The sequence below is a fragment of the Sapajus apella genome, unplaced genomic scaffold, assembly GCF_009761245.1.
Source record: "Sapajus apella isolate SASKATOON/1434 unplaced genomic scaffold, GSC_monkey_1.0 scaffold62, whole genome shotgun sequence".
In the NCBI taxonomy this organism is placed as follows: Eukaryota; Metazoa; Chordata; class Mammalia; order Primates; family Cebidae; genus Sapajus; species Sapajus apella.
This window is the reverse complement of record NW_022437002.1, coordinates 12,257,819-12,278,786: the sequence shown is the minus strand read 5'-3', so window position 1 is coordinate 12,278,786 and position 20,968 is coordinate 12,257,819. Positions and strand designations below refer to the sequence as shown.

Here is a 20,968-nt window from a genome sequence, read left to right as displayed (position 1 = left end):
GAGGCAGGCAGATCACCTGAGGTCAGGAGTTCAAGACCAGCCTGACCAACATGGAGAAACCCCATCTCTACTAAAATTACAAAATTAGCTGGATGTGGTGGCACATGCCTGTAACCTCAGCTACTTGGGAGGCTGAGGCGGGAGAATCGCTTGAATCTGGGAGGTGGAGGTTGCAGTGAGCCAAGATTGCACCACTGCACTCCAGCCTGGGCAGCAAGAGCAAAACTGTCTTTAAAAAAAAAAAAAAAAAAAAGCATTTCCATAGGGAGGGGAAGATCACATGTAGGATCAGGTGTGACCATGAGCATATAAAGTATAAGGGCAAGCTGGGACCATCATTGGTACTAAAACCACTTAACTGATGCCAGGAATCCTGCTCCTATCCTAAATAAAGGCAGAATTTACTAGCAGTTCTCAGACCTCAGCAAAGGGCCAACTCAGGTAAAGGCAGTATATATACACAACAGAGATTCTGTCATAGATTCAGAGCTCAACCCTGCTGGAGTTGTGCCATTTTACCCAAGGCTTTGACCTACCCACACATCTTAGGGCAGAATGCCACCTTGTCCTCCTTTGGTTGGCCTATCTACTCTTCCACTGATTGGTCAATATCTCAGGAACCCACCAGTCTCCTTTTGCCCATCCCTATGCCTCTGCGATCTATAACTGTGGGTGACTATGTCAGTCACACATTTAAAAGCTAATTACTGCCACCATATGTAAGGAAAGCCAAAGAGGCAGCTGGAGCAGATCAGGCAGGCCCAAGACAATTTGAGGTTATAAAGACGGAGAAGGAATGATTCCAAATGAAGCTTCCAAGGAAATATCTGCAAGAACTGATGGTACTCTGGAGTGGGGCAGGAGGAAGCCAATGAAGAGAACTCTGTGTGAGGCACAGTGATGGTGCTGACACCACTCATCATTAGGGCTGTTTCTTCATTCCTCTCTTCCTTGCTAGCACCCAGTTCCTCTAGGGTAATAAACATACATTCAGGTAACAAATGACACACAAATTATATCAAATTAAAGACAAAGTACATACATTTGCATTGGCAATTTTTAATGTTTCACTTGTGCAGAACTGAAATTTGTATTTAAAGGCACAGAAGGAAGGAAAGGCAGTTATCACAGCAGGAAGTCACAGATAAAGGATGCTGGATAAAAGGCATAGGGCTCCTCCTTTTTAGCCTTAAGAAAAAAAAATAATGCAGTACTAAACTAGATTTTTATTTTTATTATATTTCCATGTGAAAACATCACCCAAATGTCAGTGGAGCAAGAGACTTTATGGCCAGATACCAAAGGTGCACAGTCGATCCCACTTTGGAATAAATGCCCAGAAGGTAAACATTATCAGTGAGTGAGAGCTCTAGGCACAAAGTAAGTTCTCATTGAGAAAGTGGACAGAAATATGAAGCAGTGAAACATACAGCTTTAAAAACTGGGAATCTTTCATGACATTTGATTTCAAAGTAAACATCTGCATTTCAAGAATTGTAATTTTCAAAAGTAGAATCAGGCCTGATTAAGTAGTACGTATGACTTACTGATAAAATTACAAAAATAAAAACAAAAACTCTTCTGCCCTTGAAAGAGATAGAAAATTATATTTTTTCCTGTAATATCAGAGATTCATCAGTATTTCCCCTTTATGTCGCTTAAAAAATGTTATTTTCTTCATCTTTCATGTTCTGCCACTTTTAACATAGCAAAACCTGTTCAATATGACCATCTCTACTAAGCGAAAAGATATATTATTTACTGCATGAATGAGAAAAAGCTACAATTTACCCCAATGGTATCATATCTACCAAGTGGAAAAAAGATAAAAACAGGGATTTTCCTAAAAAAAAAAAAACTCAATGATTTAAAATATCCTATACATAATTTCTAATTTCAAAGCATTATTAGACGTTCTTGATCAGTGTGTAGCAAGAGAGGGAAGAGAAAATTTAAAATTTGGGAGAACAGGAGAGCGTTTTTCTAACTACTTTCATTTAAATAACATTGGCCTTACCAACTATTACCTTTCTTAGTTAAAACACTGATTGGCAAGGTGAAATCATAACAGCATGAAATTAAGACCAGATTTCAACCTAGGTATGAGCACAATGATTCAAGACCACTTTTTCCACCTCACAGAAAGGACTCCTGAGATGGTGCTCCCCCTTTTAAACATATGCCCTCAAACACCTCATATACAGATTCCATATAAGTATATACATAAAACAAGTTCTGTATTTTTCCAAATAATTTGACAATTTCATGGTAAATTAGATGTCAAAGATAAACTATGCCTTTAAAAACATTAAGCTTCAAAATTCATCCAGTGTTTTAAGAAATGAATTATTAAAATCATTTTTGAAATGACATAATACATGTATTTAAATCTGGGCTTTCCTGTACTTAATTTTTCTTTTAAAAAAAAGTTTAAAAACATCATGAGCTGGAACATGCTGCCAGGACAGAAACAATCAGAAATGTCTTCAGTCACAGACCCTGGGCATCTCAGTGTTGCTTCGTACTTTTCAAAGCTTGAAGTCTCTCTAGCAGTGGAGGATGAGAATAATGCCACATTGAGAACAACCAGTCAGAAACAGGGAATCCCAAGTTATCTTTGTTAAGTTTGATTAAAGCAGAATATAAGTCTTGAGCCTTCCCAAGTTTCTTGGCAAATGCATCAGCTTGAAACTCAAATCTGCGGCTTAGGACTGTTAGGCAAAAAGAAAGAACCTGAAAAAGTAAATGAAAAGGTTTTAGTCACTGTTCACCTCTTCGTTGTCACTGAAGGTTACCTGAGCTGAGACTGTAGAGGAAGTTTTGGCTTGGGATAAGAGAAATGGCAGGACAAAAGAAAGATCACTAATATTTAGGGGACCTATGGTGAGGAAATTATAAATTGAGCCTTATTTTCCCCAACCAAACAGGCCAGAAACAGATATACAAGTTAAACATCCCTAACTGAAAATTTGAAATCTGAAATGTTTCAAAACCTGAAACTTCTTGAGTTCTGCTGACAAGAGACTCAAAAGTCATGCTGAGCCTGGAAGCAGTGGCTCACACCTATAATCCAAGCACTTTGGGAGGTCGAGGCAGGTGGACCACCTGACGTCAGGAGTTCGAGATAAGCCTGGCCAACATGGTGAAACCCCATCTCTACTAAAAATACAAAAATTACCTGGGTGTGGTGGTGCACTCCCGTAATCTCAGCTATATGGGAGGCTGAGGCAGGAGAACTGCTTGAACCTGGGAAGCGGAGGTTGCAATGAGCTGAGATTGTGCCATTACACTATAGACTGGGTGACACAGGGAGACTCCATCTCAAAAAAAAAAAAAAAAAAAAAGTCATGCTCACTAGAGTATTTTTAGATTTCAGATTTTTTAGATTCTTGGATTAGAGATGCTTAACCAGTATATATAACATAATTATTCCAAAATCCAAAAAAATCTGAAATCTGAAATGCTCTGGTCTCAAGCATTCTGAATAAGGAACACCTAACCTATATATCCAAATGAATGCTATCTTTAGTGAAAAATATCAAGTTTTGAGAATCTGCATGCAGCAGTAACTGAGCTGGTACTTTATGAATTCTCCAACAGCCTCTTATTCCTGCTTTACAGATGGAAAAGCTGAAGCTCCAGGAGGTGAGCTGACTTGAGGTCACACAGCTGAAAGGTGAGGTCACACAGCTGAAAGGTGGTAATACTTACACTCTTAGAGAATCTAAAACCAATGCACATCACCTTTCTCAGAATCAGAGTTATGTCATGGTAATTTATATTCAGATTCTTTATTTTTAAAAATATTCTTAGGCCGGGCGCGGTGGCTCAAGCCTGTAATCCCAGCACTTTGGGAGGCCGAGGCGGGTGGATCACGAGGTCAAGAGATCGAGACCATCCTGGTCAACATGGTGAAACCCCGTCTCTACTAAAAATACAAAAACATTAGCTGGGCATGGTGGCATGTGCCTGTAATCCCAGCTACTCAGGAGGTTCAGACAGGAGAATTGCCTGAACCCAGGAGGCGGAGGTTGCGGTGAGCCGAGATCGCGCCATTGCACTCCAGCCTGGGTAACAAGAGTAAAACTCCGTCTCAAAAAAAAAAAAAAAAAATTCTTGATCACTTATCCACCTTTAAAGGATAATGACAGTCTTCACTGAGAATATTCTAAAAATATGCCATGAATGAGCCTCTAATGACAGTCTCAAAATTGGGTTTTCTGAAGTGTTCTGAGCCATGGCAGCATCACCAGAATAAGTATATGATTTCTGAAGGTGACCACTATGAAGGAAATAATTTCATTTGAAAATATAAATTCTGAGGGAAAAATAATTTCTTTGCATACTGCAGGTTAAATGACATGATTTCTATTTCTTAAAGCATTTTGGCATTAAACATTTAAGAAAAAAAAAAAGGTTAAAAGTCTCGTGTTTATTTGCCAGTAGCAAATACACAGTTTCAAAATAAAATGTGAGAGTCTCTAATAGCTTCTCAGATACGTTCAAAGCTAATAATTGAATTCCATCTGAATTTTTTAAAATCTTGATTATACTTTTAGGGACAGAATCATTAACTAGTCTCATATAAATCCCGTTCTCTTTCACTGTCTTCTGATTTTAAGTCTCCCAGGTAAACTCTTCTTTGATTCTCATTGTAAGACATAAAAACATAAGCAGAGGCCGGGCGCAGTGGCTCACGCTTGTAATCCCAGCAGTTTGGGAGGCCGAGGCGGGTGGATCACGAGGTCAAGAGATCGAGACCATCCTGGTCAACATGGTGAAACCCCATCTCTACTAAAACTACAAAAAATTAGCTGGGCATGGTGGCATGTGCCTGTAATCCCAGCTGCTCAGGAAGCTGAGGCAGGAGAATTGCCTGAACCCAGCAGGCGGAGGTTGCGGTGAGCCGAGATCGCGCCATTGCACTCCAGCCTGGGTAACGAGAGCGAAACTCCGTCTCAAAAAAAAAAAAAAAAAAAAAACATAAGCAGATACTAACTTGCACCTGTTTTGTTGTATGTTTCCAAACTCTGCTTAATAGGGCAATTTTCCCATTTCCTCCAGGAAAACGTCCTTTCCTATGGAGACCTCTTTAAACTCTGACATTAAACATAGATTTTCTGCTTAAACAGTTAACCTTTTGAAAGAAGTATAGACTGGGTGACACAGGGAGTCATTTCAACCTTTTGAAAGAAGTATAGACTGGGTGACACATGTTGGCCAGGCTCGTCTCAAACTCCTGACCTCAGGTGGTCCACCTGCCTCGACCTCCCAAAGTGATTGGATTATAGGTGTGAGCCACTGCTTCCAGCCTGAGCATGACTTTTGAGTCTCTTGTCAGCACTCCTGGACTCTCCAAAGCATTTTTTTTATTATTTGGTTTTGTTTTGTTTGAGATAGAGTCTCATTTTGTTGTCCAGGCTGGAGTGTAGTGGCACGCTCCCGGCTACTGTAACCTCCGCCTCCAGGGTCCTGGTTCAAGCAATTCTCCTGCCTCAGCCTCCTGAGTAGCTGGGATTACAGGCATGCACACCCACACCCAGCTAATTTTTGTATTTTTAGTAGAGATGGGGCTCTACTGTGTTGGCCAGGCTAGTCTTGAACTCCCGACTTCAAGCAATCTACCTACCTTGGCCTCCTGAGTAGCTAGGACCATGGGCTAGGCTTTTTTTTTTTTTGAGAGATGGCATCTTGGTATATTTATATTGCCCCAGCTGGTCTTGAACTCTTAGCCTCAAGCGATCCTCCTGACTTGGCCTCCCAACACAGTGGGAGTACAGGAATGAGCCACACCACACCTGACCCAACCCCAAGGTTTTTAAAACAGTTGCTAATATCTCTGTGGATTAACCATATTTTCTTTTTATTTTTTTTATTTTGAGACAAGTCTCACTGTTGCCCAGGCTGGAGTGCAGTGGCACGATCTCGGCTCACTGCACACTCTGCCTCCCCGGTTCAAGCAATTCTCCTGCCTCAGCCTCCTGAGTAGCTGGGATTACAGACATGCGCAACCATGCCCAGTTAATCGTTTAATTTTTAGTAGAGACAAGGTTTCACCATGTTGGCCAGGCTAGTCTTGTACACCTGACCTCAAGTGATCCACCTGCCTCGGCCTCCCAAAGTGCTGGGATTACAGGCATGAGCCACCTAGCCCAACCGTTTGTTTTGCTTTTGTTTTTGAGACAGGGTGTCACTCTGTCATCCAGGCTAGAGTGCAGTGGTGTGATCATAACTCACTATATAACTTTGAACACCTGGCCTCAAGTGAAGTAATCCTCCTGCCTCAGACTCTTGAGTAGCTGAGACTATGGCTAATTTTTTTTTTTTTTTTTTTTTTTTTTTTTTGTAGAGATGGCATCTCACTATATTGTCCCAGCTGGTCTTGAATTCTTGGCCTCAAGTGATCCTCCTGACTTGGCCTTTCAACACAATGTGATTATAGGAATGAGCCATACCACACCTGACCCATCTCCAAGGTTTTTAAAACAGTTGCTAATATCTCTGTGGATTAACCACATTTCTTTCTTTCTTTCTTTCTCTTTTTTGAGACAAGTCTCCCTCTGTCATCCAGGCTGGAGGGCAGTGGCTCAATCTCTGCTCACTGCAACCTCTGCCTGGTCTCGAACTACTGACCTCAAGTAACCTGCCTGCCTCGACTGCCCAAAGTGCTGGGATTACAAGTGTGAGCCACCATGCCCAGCCTATTAACCAAATTTCAATTAATACCCTATATATTTAAATATTTTAAAAAGTGAACTCAACTACTGAATGTAACAAAAGGAAAAAAACCCTAGAGCAGCCAAAATAGATGCCACAAACAATAACCACCAGCACTACTTACCACTAGCCTTTACTTTTAAGATCCTCCTACTCAGTCAGAATCTAACTCTTACTTAATGAGTTTAATTATCCAGTCTATAGCAGGCTAAAGAAGAAAATTAGACAGGGATAATGCCTATAATAGAAAGTCACACCGATAATAGCAACGATTATCAGCCTGACAATAAGGAAACAAATGCAGCCGGCACAGTGGCTCACACCTACAATCCCAGCACTCTGCGAGGCTGAGGCAGTCGGATTACCTGAGGTGTGGAGTTCAAGATCAGCTTGGCCAACTATGGCCAACACGGTGAAACCCCATTTCTATTAAAAATACAAAAATTAGCTGGGTGTGGTGGCAGGGGCCTGTAATCCCAGCTATTTGGGAGGCTGAGGCAGGAAAATTGCTTGACTGCGCCACTGCACTCTACCTGGGCAAAAGAGGGAGAGTCTGTCTCAGAAAAAAAAAAAAAAAGAAAGAAAGAAAGAAACAAATGTAAAAATTCATTAAATAAAAAAATGAATAGCATAACCATCTAAAAAGAAGCAGAGCCATCTGGGGTCATTTAGTATACATTGCTCAGTGTCCTTAAGGCAGTCCTGAATTGTGAGAGAAGACAGAAATGAGACTATCATTATAAGGAATTCTGTAACCTCTGTTTTAAGCAGTAACAAACTACACACGACATTTTATAAATATTTTCAAACAAAAGTTAAAACAAATACTGAAACTTTAAGAGTTTAAAGCTTGGCTCAGTGGCTCACGCCTGTAATCCCAGCACTTTGGGAGGCCGAGGCGGGTGGATCACCTGAGGTCAGGAGTTTGAGACCAACCTAGCCAACATAGTGAAACCCCATCTCTACTAAAAATACAAAAATTAGCTGGGTGTGGTGGCGGGTGCCTATAATCCCAACTACTCAGGAGGCTCAGGTAGGAGAACTGTTTGAACCCAGGAGGCAGAGGCTGCAGTGAGCTGGGATTAAGCCACTGCACTCCAGCCTAGGTGACAGAGCGAGACTCCGTCTCAAAACAAACAAAAAACAGTTTAAAGATATTACATCTCAGTTCTCTGCCAAACTTATTTCATTTATGTGGACAATACTATATGAATATGATCTATGCCCCTCCATTTTTCTTTCCTGGTATCCCCACCACACATAATAGAAAAATAAAATATGATTAATTTAGCTTATCTCAACAACTTAACTCTACAATCTATCCCAAGAAGGAATTCTTCTGAATGGAGATACCTAAAGATCTTCAATATTTATTAGCTTAATTTAGAAGCCTTACCAAACATCATGAAATGTTGCCATTTTCAGGTTTGTTATATAGTCTCACTAACCTATGTCTTATTACTTATATGGAATACCGCTAATGAGCTATCACAGGAGCAGTGTTCTTAAGCTTCATTTACCACAAAATACCCGATTTTGATTTTGTGGTTCCTGGGTGGATCCCGCAAGCTATGTGGAGGCAGGTGGTCATAGTGTAGAGCAACAGTCACTAAGCCTCCCTTACTGAGCTGTACACAGACTCAGTTAGTGTTTGCTTTGTCCCCTCACACACACAACATTTTTACCCAAGCACTGGTGAATACGCGGCTTAGGACACAGCATTCCAATAATCTCCATCTACCAAGTCCTTCAAGGTGCTCACCACTAAAGCCTAATTTTCTACTTATATTTTCCTAAAAGTACGTAAGCATTTATTTATTTGGGCTTGAATTTTTCTGCCACTTTACCATACTGACCAGTAAATCAGGGGACTAAAAGACTTTGTTTCAACTACTTGTTAAAACTGTACTGTTTTATTTCCTTTTTTACTATCCTGAAAGCTCTAGATTTGAAGCAGGCAAGAGCATATGTGTGATAATTTTAAAGATCATACATTACCTCATTGTAAGGTGAAAAAATAAACTGGAAGATGATCAATAGTCCAATTAGTGTGGGTTGGCTATCATAAAAACCAAATGCAGCAAAAAGCTCTTTTCGACCAATTAATACAGCAAATAAAAAAAAACACAGGAAAGAATTCATCTAGAAAGAAGGACATGAAATTTCTAAGTTATTACCAAGCTGATTTCACTAGGGGATCAGTAGCATCCATAAAGTCTAAGAAATCATAGTGTGATTTTAAGAAAGGTATTCGTGTGATCACAGAAAAAGTTATTTAAGTAGTATTTATTTATTTATTTATTATTTTTTTTTATAATAAATTTGTTGCCCAGGCTGGATTGCAGCGGCACAATCTCTGCTCACTGCAAACTCCGCCTCCTGGTTCAAGCAATTCTCTGTCTCAGCCTCCCGAGTAGCTGGGACCACAGGTGTGCACCACCACACCCAGCTAGTTTTTGTATTTTTTAGTAGAGACAGGGTTTCACCATGTTGGCCAGGATGGTCTCGATCTCTTGACCTCAGGTGATCCACCCACCTCGGCCTCCCGAAGTGCTGGGATTACAGGCATGGGCCACCCTGCTCTGCCAGTAGTTTTTAGTTTCACTTTTATTTTTAAAGGTAAAATAAAATGTATAAACTATATCATTTTCTATAAGAGCAGGCTTAAGTTGAGCCTCTTATAATTGAGAGTTTGAAGTGGTCAATAGCAATGGGATATTTTCTCTCTTTAAAATGGTGAAGGGCTAGAATGGATTCTGGCCTTGTTTTATAAGACTGTAATCAGATACAGCGCCTCCCACCTGACCCTGAAGTGGAGGCTCCAAAGCAACAGGCTTCCCTTGAACCTTTTCTAGGCTCACTGGATCTGTACTGAATAGTTAGAAAGGTTAGGGGAGGCCAGGCACAGTGGCTCATGCCTGTAATCCCAGCACTTTGGGAGGCTGAGGCAGGCAGATTACAAGGTCAGGAGATTGAGACCATCCTGGCCAACATGGTGAAGCTCCATCTCTAATAAAAATACAAAAATTAGCTGGGCATGGTGGCACAGGCCTGTAGCCCCAGCTACTTGGGAGGCTGTGGCAGGAGAACCTGGGAGGCAGAGGTTGCAGTGAGCCGAGATTGCACTATTGAATTCCCGCTTGGGCGACAGAGTGACACTCCACCTCAAAAAAAAAAAAGTCAGGGGAAAAAGTAAACCCATCTTTATCAATAAATGAGAGGGGAAAAAATTAAAAATCTATACCAAAATATAACCTCTTGGAGTAAGGTTGGAGAACACATACCATTCTTTTTCTGTAGCAAATTAGGATCTTGGAGGCCACATGTGCCTTTTTTAAGTGTGTTGCTCCAAACCATTTACCAGATGACCCAAGAAGCTGCTAGCTTAGAATGGGGCTCAGAGCATAAGAAGGCTCACCAGCTGCCCTAGGACAAAGTACAGGCAGCTTTGCCACTCACCCTTATAACTCAGTGGATTCAGGATGACAAGTTCCAACAGAAAACTCAGTGAAGTCTCCTACGCTTATAATCTATGCATCCACTTTTGTTAAATAACCATTGCACTTTTGAAAAATAACTTTTGGTTTGCTACTGGGCCCTACTACAGACTGAATTCCTGGCCATGGGATACCATGATCCTGCAACCTATACTATTCCTCCTGATTCTATGTTAATCTGCCTAGCCAGGAAACTAGTGTGCCCAGAAGCATTCCATCATCAAGGATAAGTGGTAGACATAGGAGTGGAAATGAAGCCAGTTATGAAACACCAGTAAGTTAAATAAGCAGGAGGCTCATACTCTAGTATACCAACTCCTGCCACCATACAACCCTCAACCAACCCTTGCTCATATGCCATTCCCTATAATCATTTAATTGAACAGGAAAAAAATCAGAGCCTAGTTTACAAGTAGCTTAGTAAAATATGCTGGCACCAGCTGAAAGTGGACTGCTGTGGCATTACAGGGCCACTCAGGGATGGTCTTGGAAGACAGTGGTGAAGGGAAATACTCTCGGTGAGGGTGACTTTAAGATGTGTATCTCACTGTCTACTCAGTCTGGGAGGAGACAGGGCCTGGGCCAAGGATATATATGCTAATTCATTGGCAGTGGGGAAAAAAATGGTTTGGCTGGTAATTAGGGCCTTGGAAAAAAGTAGACGATGTCCAACAAGGAGATTTGGAAAAGTGCTCTGTGAGAAAAAGTCCAAAATACCGCAGAGTTTAATTATAGTTGATCTAATGTTAATGTTCGCCCAGAGTTCCATGGTCAAAGAGGCTCTTGATCAAGTGGGGAAGATACCTGCTCGGTGAAGATCAGTTATCCTTTCTCCATAGCCACTCCATGACTTGGTCAAGGGACTTATGAACACAGTGGCCACGGTGACAAAGATGGAGTTAATGTATTGGTCAACACAGATATCCTCCCCACTGGCACCTGCCAAATGCCCAATCTGTCCAGAGAAGCAATCAATCCCAGCCTTGATAAGGTACCACATCTCAGGGACCAGACAATCACCTTGTGGTAGGCTGATTCCATTGGATCCCTTCCTTCACGGAAGGGGCAGTAATTTTCCTTATTAGACTGAAAACTCAATTGAACTTGGACCTGGGCTTATTTAATCTTATTCAGTGCCATGTATCCACACAACATAGGTTCAAGCCAAGGAATTCATTTCTATACCTGAAGATATAGGAAAGTGCCCACAGGAGTTCACAAATCTTCCCCTATAATCCATCACCCAGAACCAGTTGGCCTTTTTTTTTTGAGACAGGGTCTCCTTGTCACCCAGGCTGGAGTGCAGTGTTGTGATCATGGCTCACTACAGCCTTGACCTCCTGGGCTCAAGAAATCCTCCCACCCTAGCCTCCCAAGCAGCTGGGACTACAGGGGGATACCACCAAGCCCAGCTAATTTTTTAACCTTTTGGAGAGAAGGGGTCTCGCTATGTTGCCCAGGCTGGTCTCAAACTCCTGGCCTCAAGTGATCCTCCCTCCTCAACCTTCCAAGTGTTGGGATTACAGGTGTGAGCCACCATGTCTGGCCCAGTCAGCCTTTTTAAAGGTATGAAGACCCACTGATGATTCAGTTAAGGCCACATATGCTCAGAACTAGTCAACATGATATAGTGCCTTTTCACCCAAAGCCTAAACATCTGTTGGTTTAGAGGTTTTAAAACCCAGAGAAGAGACATTATTGGAATTGTTTTCTTCTTTATATTTTCTACAATTTTCAGTGAATATATAACAGCTTTTAAACGAAAAAAAAAAAAGTTTTAGACTGGGCATGGTGACTCATACCTGTAATCCCAGCACTTTGGGAGGCCAAGGCAAGTGGATCACTTGAGCTTAGGAGTTCGAGGCTGGCCAGGGCAACATAGTGAAAACCAGTCTCTACCAAAAATACAAAAATATTAGCTGGGTATGGTGGCATACACCTGTGGTCTCAGCTGCTAGGGATGCAAAGGCTGGAGGATGGCTTGAAACTGGGAGGCGGAGGTTGCAGTAAGCTGAGATCACATCACTGCACTCTAGCCTGGGTGACAGAGCAAGACCCTGTTTCAAAAAGAAAAAGAAAAAAATGTTTCTTAAAAAGAATTTTAGGCTGGGTGTAGTGGTTCACGCCTATAATCCCAACACTTTGGGAGGCCAACGTGGGCGCATCACCTGAGGTCAGGAGTTTAAGACCAGCCTGGTCAACATGGCAAAACCCCATCTCTACTAAAAATACAAAAATTAGCCGGGTATAGTGACAGATGCCTACAGTCCCAGCTACTCAGGAGGCCGAGATAGGAAAATCACTTGAACCTGGGAGGCAGATGTTGCAGTGAGCCGAGATCACACCACTGCACTCCAGCCTGGGCAACAGAGCAAGAATCTATCTCAAAAAAAAAAAAAAAAATTAAACAACAAAAAAAAGACATTTTAATGTCAAACTTACCTAGGCTTGTTCCTTTTGATCTTCCAAGTTCTTACTCTGGAGGTGATGATGATGGTGATAACAATAATTTATATAGTACTCACCATGTTCCAGGTGCTAGTCTAAACTCTTTAAAAGTATTAACTCACTTAACTCTTAACCAGTCCTATGAGGTATTATAGTTCAATGAGGGGACAGAGGTGGAAGTTAAGGAACTTGCCTGAGGTCACACAGGTAGTAAGTCAGGGAGCTGTGATGGGAAACCAAGGTAGCCTGGCTGTGGAGTCTGTCTTGACCTCTCTTATATGACCTCTCATCCCTGCCATAATTCTAATTTTACTACCATGCCGTAAAAAAAGAATTGTCACTCTACACTTACCTGGCTAATAATGATATTTTTGACTGTGTGTCCCAACTTCCAGTGCCCCAGTTCATGGCCTAGTACAGCGAGTACCTCCTCATTTTTACATCCTTGTTTTTTATTCTGAATAAAAAAAAAGGAAAATAAATCGAGAACCTTTAAAAAGTTTTATCTTTTAACCCAGTAACAGCCCTTCATAGGTTCTAACTTAAAGAAATAATCAGAGTTTTGTTCAAAACTGTTCATTGTTTTAACAAAACACTCCCTGAACCACCACTCCATATGAGACAGTGGATTAAGCACTGATGACAGAATGATGAACAAGACAGACATTTTCAGATTACATAAAGCTTTCAATCTAGACTAATTTAGATTAGGAGAAAAAACTAGAAGAAATAGGAATCTTTATTAATGGAACAATAGTTAAATAAATCATGATAAAGTCATATGACAGTCATATTACAAAACAAAACAATTAGAAATTTTGTTTTCAAAGATTATGGCCAAGTGCATTGGCTCACGGCTATAATCCCAACAATTTGGGAGACCAAGGTGGGGAGATAACTTGAGGCCAGGAGTTTGAGACTAGCCTGGCCAACATATCGAAATCCTGTCTCTACTAAAAATACAAAATATTAGCCAGGCGTGGTAGTGCAGCCCTACTCGGAAGGCTGAGGCATGAGAATCACTTGAAACTGGGAGACATAGCCTGCAGTGAGCCAAGATCATGCCATTGCACTCCAACCTGGGCAATAGAGTGAGACTCTATCTCAAAAAAAAAAAAAAAAAAAAAGGATTATGTTCTGACATTGGAAAATGATTTATTAGGTGAAGAAAGCAAGATACAAACTAAAAATATATAGTATGATTCTAATTATGAAACAATGTGAATGTGTATATAAAATATACAAATATAAAAAAACAGACTGAAAGTATATACAAATGTTAACAGTAGCTATTTTCTTTTCCTTCTTTTTTTTTTTTTGAGATGGAGTTTTGCTCTTGTTGCCCAAGCTGGAGTGCAATGGCACGATCTCGACTCAATGCAACCTCTGCCTCCCAGGTTCAAGCAATTCTCCTGCCTCAGCCTCCCGAGTAGCTGGGATTACAGGCATGTGTCCCCACGCCCCGCTAATTTTTGTATTTTCAGTAGAGACGGGGTTTCACCATATTGGTCAGGCTGGTCTTGAACTCCTGACCTCAGGTTATCCACCAGCCTCAGCCTTCCAAAGTGCTGAGATTTTAAGCATGAGCCACTGTGCCAGGCCAACAGTAGTTATTTCTATATGGTGGGACCAGAGCAATGTTTAATTATTTTATATCTTTCTTATTTTCCAAAACATCTAAAAATGAGCACATATCACTCATGATTCAAAAAGTACACCATGAATTGCCATTTAAGAAATGGTAAAAAAAAAAAAAAAAAAAAAAAATGAAAAGAAAAGAAATGGTAACTTCCAGCCGGGCACAGAGGCTTACACCTGTAATCCCAGCACTTTGGGAGGCCAAGGCGGGTGGATCGCAAGGTCAAGAAGTCGAGGCCATCCTGGCCAACACGGTGAAACCCCATCTCTACTAAGAATACAAAGAAACGGTAACTTCCAAGGTAAGTTATCAGGAGGAACACTGACATCAAAAGGTTTTGTTGTTGTTGTTGTTTTAAAAAAAGATGTAAACCCAGAGGATGGGGAAAACAGGAGAGAAAAAAATAGCAACATTCTGGAGGTGGGAAAGCAGATAGACAAATGATAATGGGCTAAACAGACCAAAGCAAGTTGAACCAAAAGCCAGGAGCAGAAAAAATGGAGAAGCACCTGATTTATACCACTGAGTCTTCAAAGGACTTAGGAAATAACAGCACCAGGTACTTCTGGAACTGAGGGGAAAGGAGGAGGTAACTAAAGTAAAACTTGGGTAAGAACTGTTTGATAAATGGTTAAAGCTCCAGGTTCCTTCTCCAACTCTAGAGCTTCTGACATAGTTAAAGGCCAGGGTACACTAGCCATATGCCATGTACCTAGTTGCCTACTGACAGGGTATGCTGAATACTGAGGACTCCCTCTCCCAACAGAGGCCTCTCCCTATACTTGGCTCCCAGAATACTTACTCTCTAGGCAGAAGACTACTCCCTGGGTACTCTGACTGTCCTACCAGGAAGGACCTAAGGATACTGACACCAATTGTTCCCTCAACAAAATGCCCACCCAGAAGACCCTATAGTGAAACTCAAAATTAATATGTCTTCAGGTTCAGAAGTTCCAGTCATGTTTTTAGTCCCATTCTCTTACTAAGGGGCAAATAACCAAGGATTTACCAGATATATGAAGTAAGCTGTTAACACGGAAGATGTGATACAGAAAAAAAGCAACATGTGATAAACAAATTATATAAAGGGAAAGTTTTGAAAATTAAGATACTGCCCCCAAGGAAAAATAAGTAAATGCTGTAAAATGGAAAATTCAGATAAAAAATTCTTAGAAATCAAAGTTCAATAAAAGGATTGGAAGATGATGAAGGAACCTCTGGAAAGCAGAAAGCGATATTTTTTAAAATGGAAAAGAGGGTTAAAAAGATAGGTGAGTTCAGTATAAGAAATCCAGCACTCAAGTAAGAGGAGCTCTGAAAAGAGAATTAAAAAAAATAGAGATGAAAAATCAACAAAATAATTCCAGAAAATTTCTTAAAACCACAGGACCTCAATTTCCAGAATAAAAGGGCCTAATGTATACATCATAGTGGATGAAAACAGATCCCCACCAAGGTATGTAAAATTTTAGAACACTGAAACAGAGAAAGATCTAACAAACTTCCAGAAAAGAAAAAAAAACTAACACGCGGATCAGTAATTTTTTTGCTTTTTAAAAAAAATTATTATTTTTCTTTTTTCTTGGCTGGCATAACAAAATAAGTAATTTTTTTTTTTTTTTAAAGACAGGGTCTCATCTGTCACTCAGGCTGGGATGCAGTGGCAGGATCTCGGTCCACTGCAACCTCCGCCTCCCAGGTTCAAGCAATTCTTGTGCCTCAGCCTCCCGAGTACTGGGATTACAGGTGTGAGCTACCATGCCCAGTTAATTTTTATATTTTTTGTAGAGACCGAGGTTTAATCATGTTAACCAGGCTGGTCTCAAACTCCTGGCCTCAAGTTATCTGCCTGCCTCAGCCTCTCAAAGTGCTGGAATTACAGGCATGAGCCTGTAATTCCATGCCTGGCCAGGATCAGCAACCTGAGTGACTTCAGATACTTCATCGGCAGTGTTGGAATCAAGCGGGCAATGGAACAGTGGCTTCACAATCCTGAAAGAAAAGTATTTCCAATCTAAAAATCTATACCCAGTCTAAGTAGCAAGCCAGTATGACAGAAAAATGAAAGCATTGTAAGTGTACAAACTCAAAACTTTACCAATGTAATCTTTCTCAGGAAGATACTAGAGGATGTTTTCTACAAAAGTAAATGAGTAAATAATTAAGTAACAAAAAGTTACAGACTAGCCTGGGCAACATAATGAGACCCTGTCTCTACAAAAAAAAAGTTTTTTAATTAGCTAGGTACAGTGGTGTGCACCTATAGTATCAGTTATTTCAGAGTCTGAGATGGGGAAGTCCAAGCTACAGTGATCTATGCTTGTGTCACTACACTCCAGCCTGGGTAACAAGAGCAAGACTCTGTCTCACAAAAAAAATATATATATAAATACGCAACCTCACAAGAAAACAGAATCTTTATCTTACTTATTTATTTTTGAGGCAGGGTTTCATTCTGTTGCCCAGGCTGGAGTGCAGTGGCATGATCATAGCTCACTGCAGCCTTGATCTCCTATGCTCAAAAGATTTTCCCACCTCAGCCTCTTGAGTAGCTGGGACTACAGATACACACCATCACACCTAGTTAATTTGCTAATTTTTCTTTTTAGTAGAGGCAAGTTCTCGCTATGTTGCCCAGGCTAGTCTTGAACTTCAGAGCTCACGTGACCCTCCCGCCTTGGCCTTCCAAAGTGCTGAGATTACAGGTGTAAGCACCTTGCAGAATGATATCTTTAAAGTGTAAGAGAAGAGCTGTCATTTCTTCATTGATATCCAAGAATAAGAGTAAAATAAAAACAAAACCAAAATTTTCCAAAGAAATTCCGAAAGCATGTACTTCTAGAAGAAGGAAAAAGATTCCTAAAAGGAAGATGTGAGGTGAATAAGGAATGTTAAGGAGAAAAACAGAAGCATACAGGCGAATCTAAATAACTGTGTAAGACCAAAAAGGAAAAAAAAAAAAAATGACAATTTGGGGGATAAACAGAACAGGGTAAAACTAAAATATAAGATGAAAGGGGTAATGGGATCAAAGTGTTTAAGGACCCTGGATGGTTCAGGAAACAGTGAAGATACTGTATATTTTAAGATCTTCAGTTATGTGGGCATGCTTAAGTTTTAGCAGTAATCATTAAAAGAATAGGAATACAAGCGCCAGGCATGGTGGCTCAGGCCTGTAATCCCAGCACTTTGGGAGGCCGAGGTGGGTGGATCACGAAGTCAGGAGTTCAAGACCGGCCTGGCCAAGATGTTGAAACCCCGTCTCTGCTAAAAATACAAAAACTAGCTTGATGTAGTGGCAGGTGCCTGTAATCCCAGCTACTCTGGAGGCTGAGGCAGGAGAATCGTTTGAACCCAGGAGGTGGAGGTTGCAGTGAGCCAAGATGGCACCACTGCACTCCAGCCTGGGTGACAGAGGAGACTCCATCTCATAAATAAATAAATAATAGTAATATAAGAACCTCCAAAGATGAATAATGACCCAAGAGGAATTTTTTTTAAAACCTTCAATCAGTTCTTAGAAAAAAGTAGAAGGGTGTATGTGTATGTGTTGAGGTCAGGAGAAGATGAAGGTGGAATACAGAAAAGAGAAAAGAGACACAAAGGGCATAAAATAATATGGTAGAAACAGTTTCAAATATGTCAGTAATCACAACATACATAAATACACTAAGCCTGTCAATAAAAAGATAGTAACTGTCAGTATAGCTTTAAAAACAACCGTAATAAAATCTATTTACATGCCATATACAAGAGACATTGAAAATATAAGGACCACAAGGTAAAAAGTAAAAGGATGAACTAGATAGTGGTTTGGTGATGGTTGTACAACTTTGTGAATATACTATAAACCACTGAATTATACACTTTAAAATGGTTAAGATGGTGAATCTTATGTGAATTTTATCTAAATTTTGTTTTTTGTTTTTTTTTTTTTTTTTTGAGACGGAGTCTCACTCTGTCGCCCAGGCTGGAGTGTAATGGCGCAATCTCATCTCACTGCAACCTTCGCCTCCTGGGTTCAAGGGATTCTCCTGCCTCAGCCTCCTAAGTAGCTGGGACTACAGGCGTGTGTCATCATGCCTGGCTATTTTTTGTATTTTTAGTAGACACAAGGTTTCACAGCATTAGCCAGGATGGTCTCGATCTCCTGACCTTGTGATCCGCCCACCTCAGCCTCCCAAAGTGCTGGGATTACAGGCATGAGCCACCGTGCCCGGCCTAAATTTTGTTTTAAGTAAAAAGATGACCTCTAACAAACATCAACCAAAGGAAAGCTGGGATATCTGTATTAATATCAGACAAAATCAACTTAAAGGCAAAAAGGATTATTTAGGAAGGCCACAACACAATCATAAAAGGTTCAATTTACCAGGAGGATATATTAATTCTTAATTTTTATGTAACTGATACACTGGCCTCAGAACATATTAATTCAAAACTGTCGGATTTGCAAAGAAAACTTGGCAAACCTACTATAATAAAGGACAGTAATAGACCCCTATCAATGGAAACACCAAGCAAATAAAATATTAATAAAGAAAAAACAAATTTCATCTTTGGACACATACAATACCCTGCACCAGTTGGAGAACATATATCCCAGAGAGTGTAGGCTAAAGGTTTTGAAATAACTTCAGCTACTGAAAAGGGCAAATTATGAGGGGGTGGAGGGAAGATGAACCTAGATTGGATTTTGTGTTATACAGCTTAGAAAAATGCAGCCTAATGAGAACACAGACAAGATTTATTAGAATCTATATATTCTACCACATTCCCCCTTTCACCAATTCCTCGTATTTAAGGAAAATGACCACATATAGAGAAGCTAGGTCCCTTTTATGAGAAACAGGGATCAATTATAATGATTTGCAATACATCATTGACATTTATTACCTCTTTCCTATTTAAATTTTAGAGTTTGTGTCAGAGGTTACATTTAGTAGAAAAAAGAATCACATAACTAACCTCGTCCCTGAAAAAGCTAAGAGACACACACTTACCTGTAACTTCAGGGAATGGTCATGAAAAAGGAGTAACAAACTAAAGCACCAATTTATAGACTACTCTAAGGGGGAAATTAAGAGTTACAACTGAAGGATTACATACAAAAATACTCACTGCAGAAGTATTTTTAGCAGCAAAAAATTGGAAATAATCCTTATATTAAATAAAAGGAAAATGATGAAAAAATTATAGTTTGGAAGACTAGAAATACATGTAGCAAGATGTTTACGTTTTGTTGGATCACTGGTTATTTTTGTTACTGATGTTTTCTAACTTTATTATTTTATTTTTTATTATTATTATAATTATTTTAGACGGAGTTTTGTTCTTGTTGCCAAGGCTGGAGTGCAATGGCGTGATCTCGGCTCACTGCAACCTCTGCCTCCCAGGTTCAAGAGATTCTCCTGCCTCAGCCTCCCAAGTAGTTGAGTGGCATGTGCCACCCACACTCGGCTAATTTTGTATTTTTAGTAGAGATGGGGTTTCACCATGTTGGTCAGGCTGATCTCAAACTCCTGACTTTAGGTGATCCACCAGCCTCAGCCTCCCAAAGTGCTGGGATTACAGGCATGAGCCACCGTGCAGGGTCAACTTTTCTATTTTAGTAATAAGCAAAAATATAGCTAATGTTTTTGTTTAATAACAGTGGTAATAGCTTCCATTTACTAATGGCCTATGTACAGACACTGTACGTATTAGATATTTTACAAACAGTTCATTAATCTTCACTACTATAAGGCAGGTATTAATAGCCTCATTTTACATAAAGTAACATGGTCCTTAGGCTTCTGTTTTCACCAGTCACTTGCTTTCCAATATGAATTATGCAGTATTTTATGCAACAACCAATTCTTTTTTTTTTTTTTTTTTGAGACGGAGTTTCACTCATGTTACCCAGGCTGGAGTGCAATGGCGCAACCTCAGCTCACCGCAACCTCCGCCTCCTGGGTTCAGGCAATTCTCCTGCCCCAGCCTCCTGAGTAGCTGGGACTACAGGCACGCGCCACCATGCCCAGCTAATTTTTTGTAGTTTTTAGTAGAGACGGGGTTTCACCATGTTGACCAGGATGGTCTCCATCTCTTGACCTTGTGATCCACCCGCCTCGGCCTCCCAAAGTGCTGGGATTACAGGCTTGAGCCACCGCGCCTGGCCCGTCAACAACCAATTCTTTACTGTTCAGGATATGCTCTCGTCTCTTGGTTTGATGTCTGGGTTTAGGAAGCTGTTTAGAACAGCATCAGGGTCACACTCAAAGAGATGCTGATGTGGAATGATTACAGCTTAAACAGTGTGGATCACTTCCCACAGAAAGGAGACTCGCTTATTCATGCGAGTTTCTTAGCTCTCAATTTTCTTTTTTTTCCACACAATTTCACATAAGAGAACAAAAATAGGTATCACCCATCAATTCGTTTTTTTAGCATTTTCCTTTTTATAAAATTCATACACTGCCTCATTTGAGCCTCACAACACCAAGAGGGGCAGATGAGAAGTATGGTCTTCATTTTAGAGATGAAGAAAAGGAGCTAAGAAATTAAAATGTCTTGCTAATAAGTAATGGGAAAAATCCACCTCTCTGGAGCTGGCATCCTTTCTATCATATTTATCTTTCTATCATATTGGGAAGACTTTCACATAACCCTAGTACTTACTGGGGAA

The 20,968-nt window shown here is 40.4% G+C and overlaps 1 protein-coding gene across 2 annotated transcripts in view; it reads right to left on the bottom strand.

The window, feature by feature from the left end:
• Positions 1-1,214: 1,214 nt before the first annotated feature.
• Positions 1,215-20,968, bottom strand: part of ZMPSTE24 (zinc metallopeptidase STE24) — a 54,940-nt gene continuing 35,186 nt past the window's right edge. The window contains exons 8-10 of one of the 2 annotated variants that reach the window (XM_032247079.1): positions 13,015-13,119; positions 8,716-8,859; positions 1,215-2,733 (exon numbers count right to left, since the gene is read on the bottom strand). In XM_032247079.1, coding sequence (XP_032102970.1) covers positions 2,509-2,733; positions 8,716-8,859; positions 13,015-13,119 — 474 coding nt within the window. In that variant the 3' untranslated portion in view covers positions 1,215-2,508. The remainder of the gene's footprint in view (positions 2,734-8,715; positions 8,860-13,014; positions 13,120-20,968) is intronic. The other variant, XM_032247080.1, reaches the window with a different exon arrangement.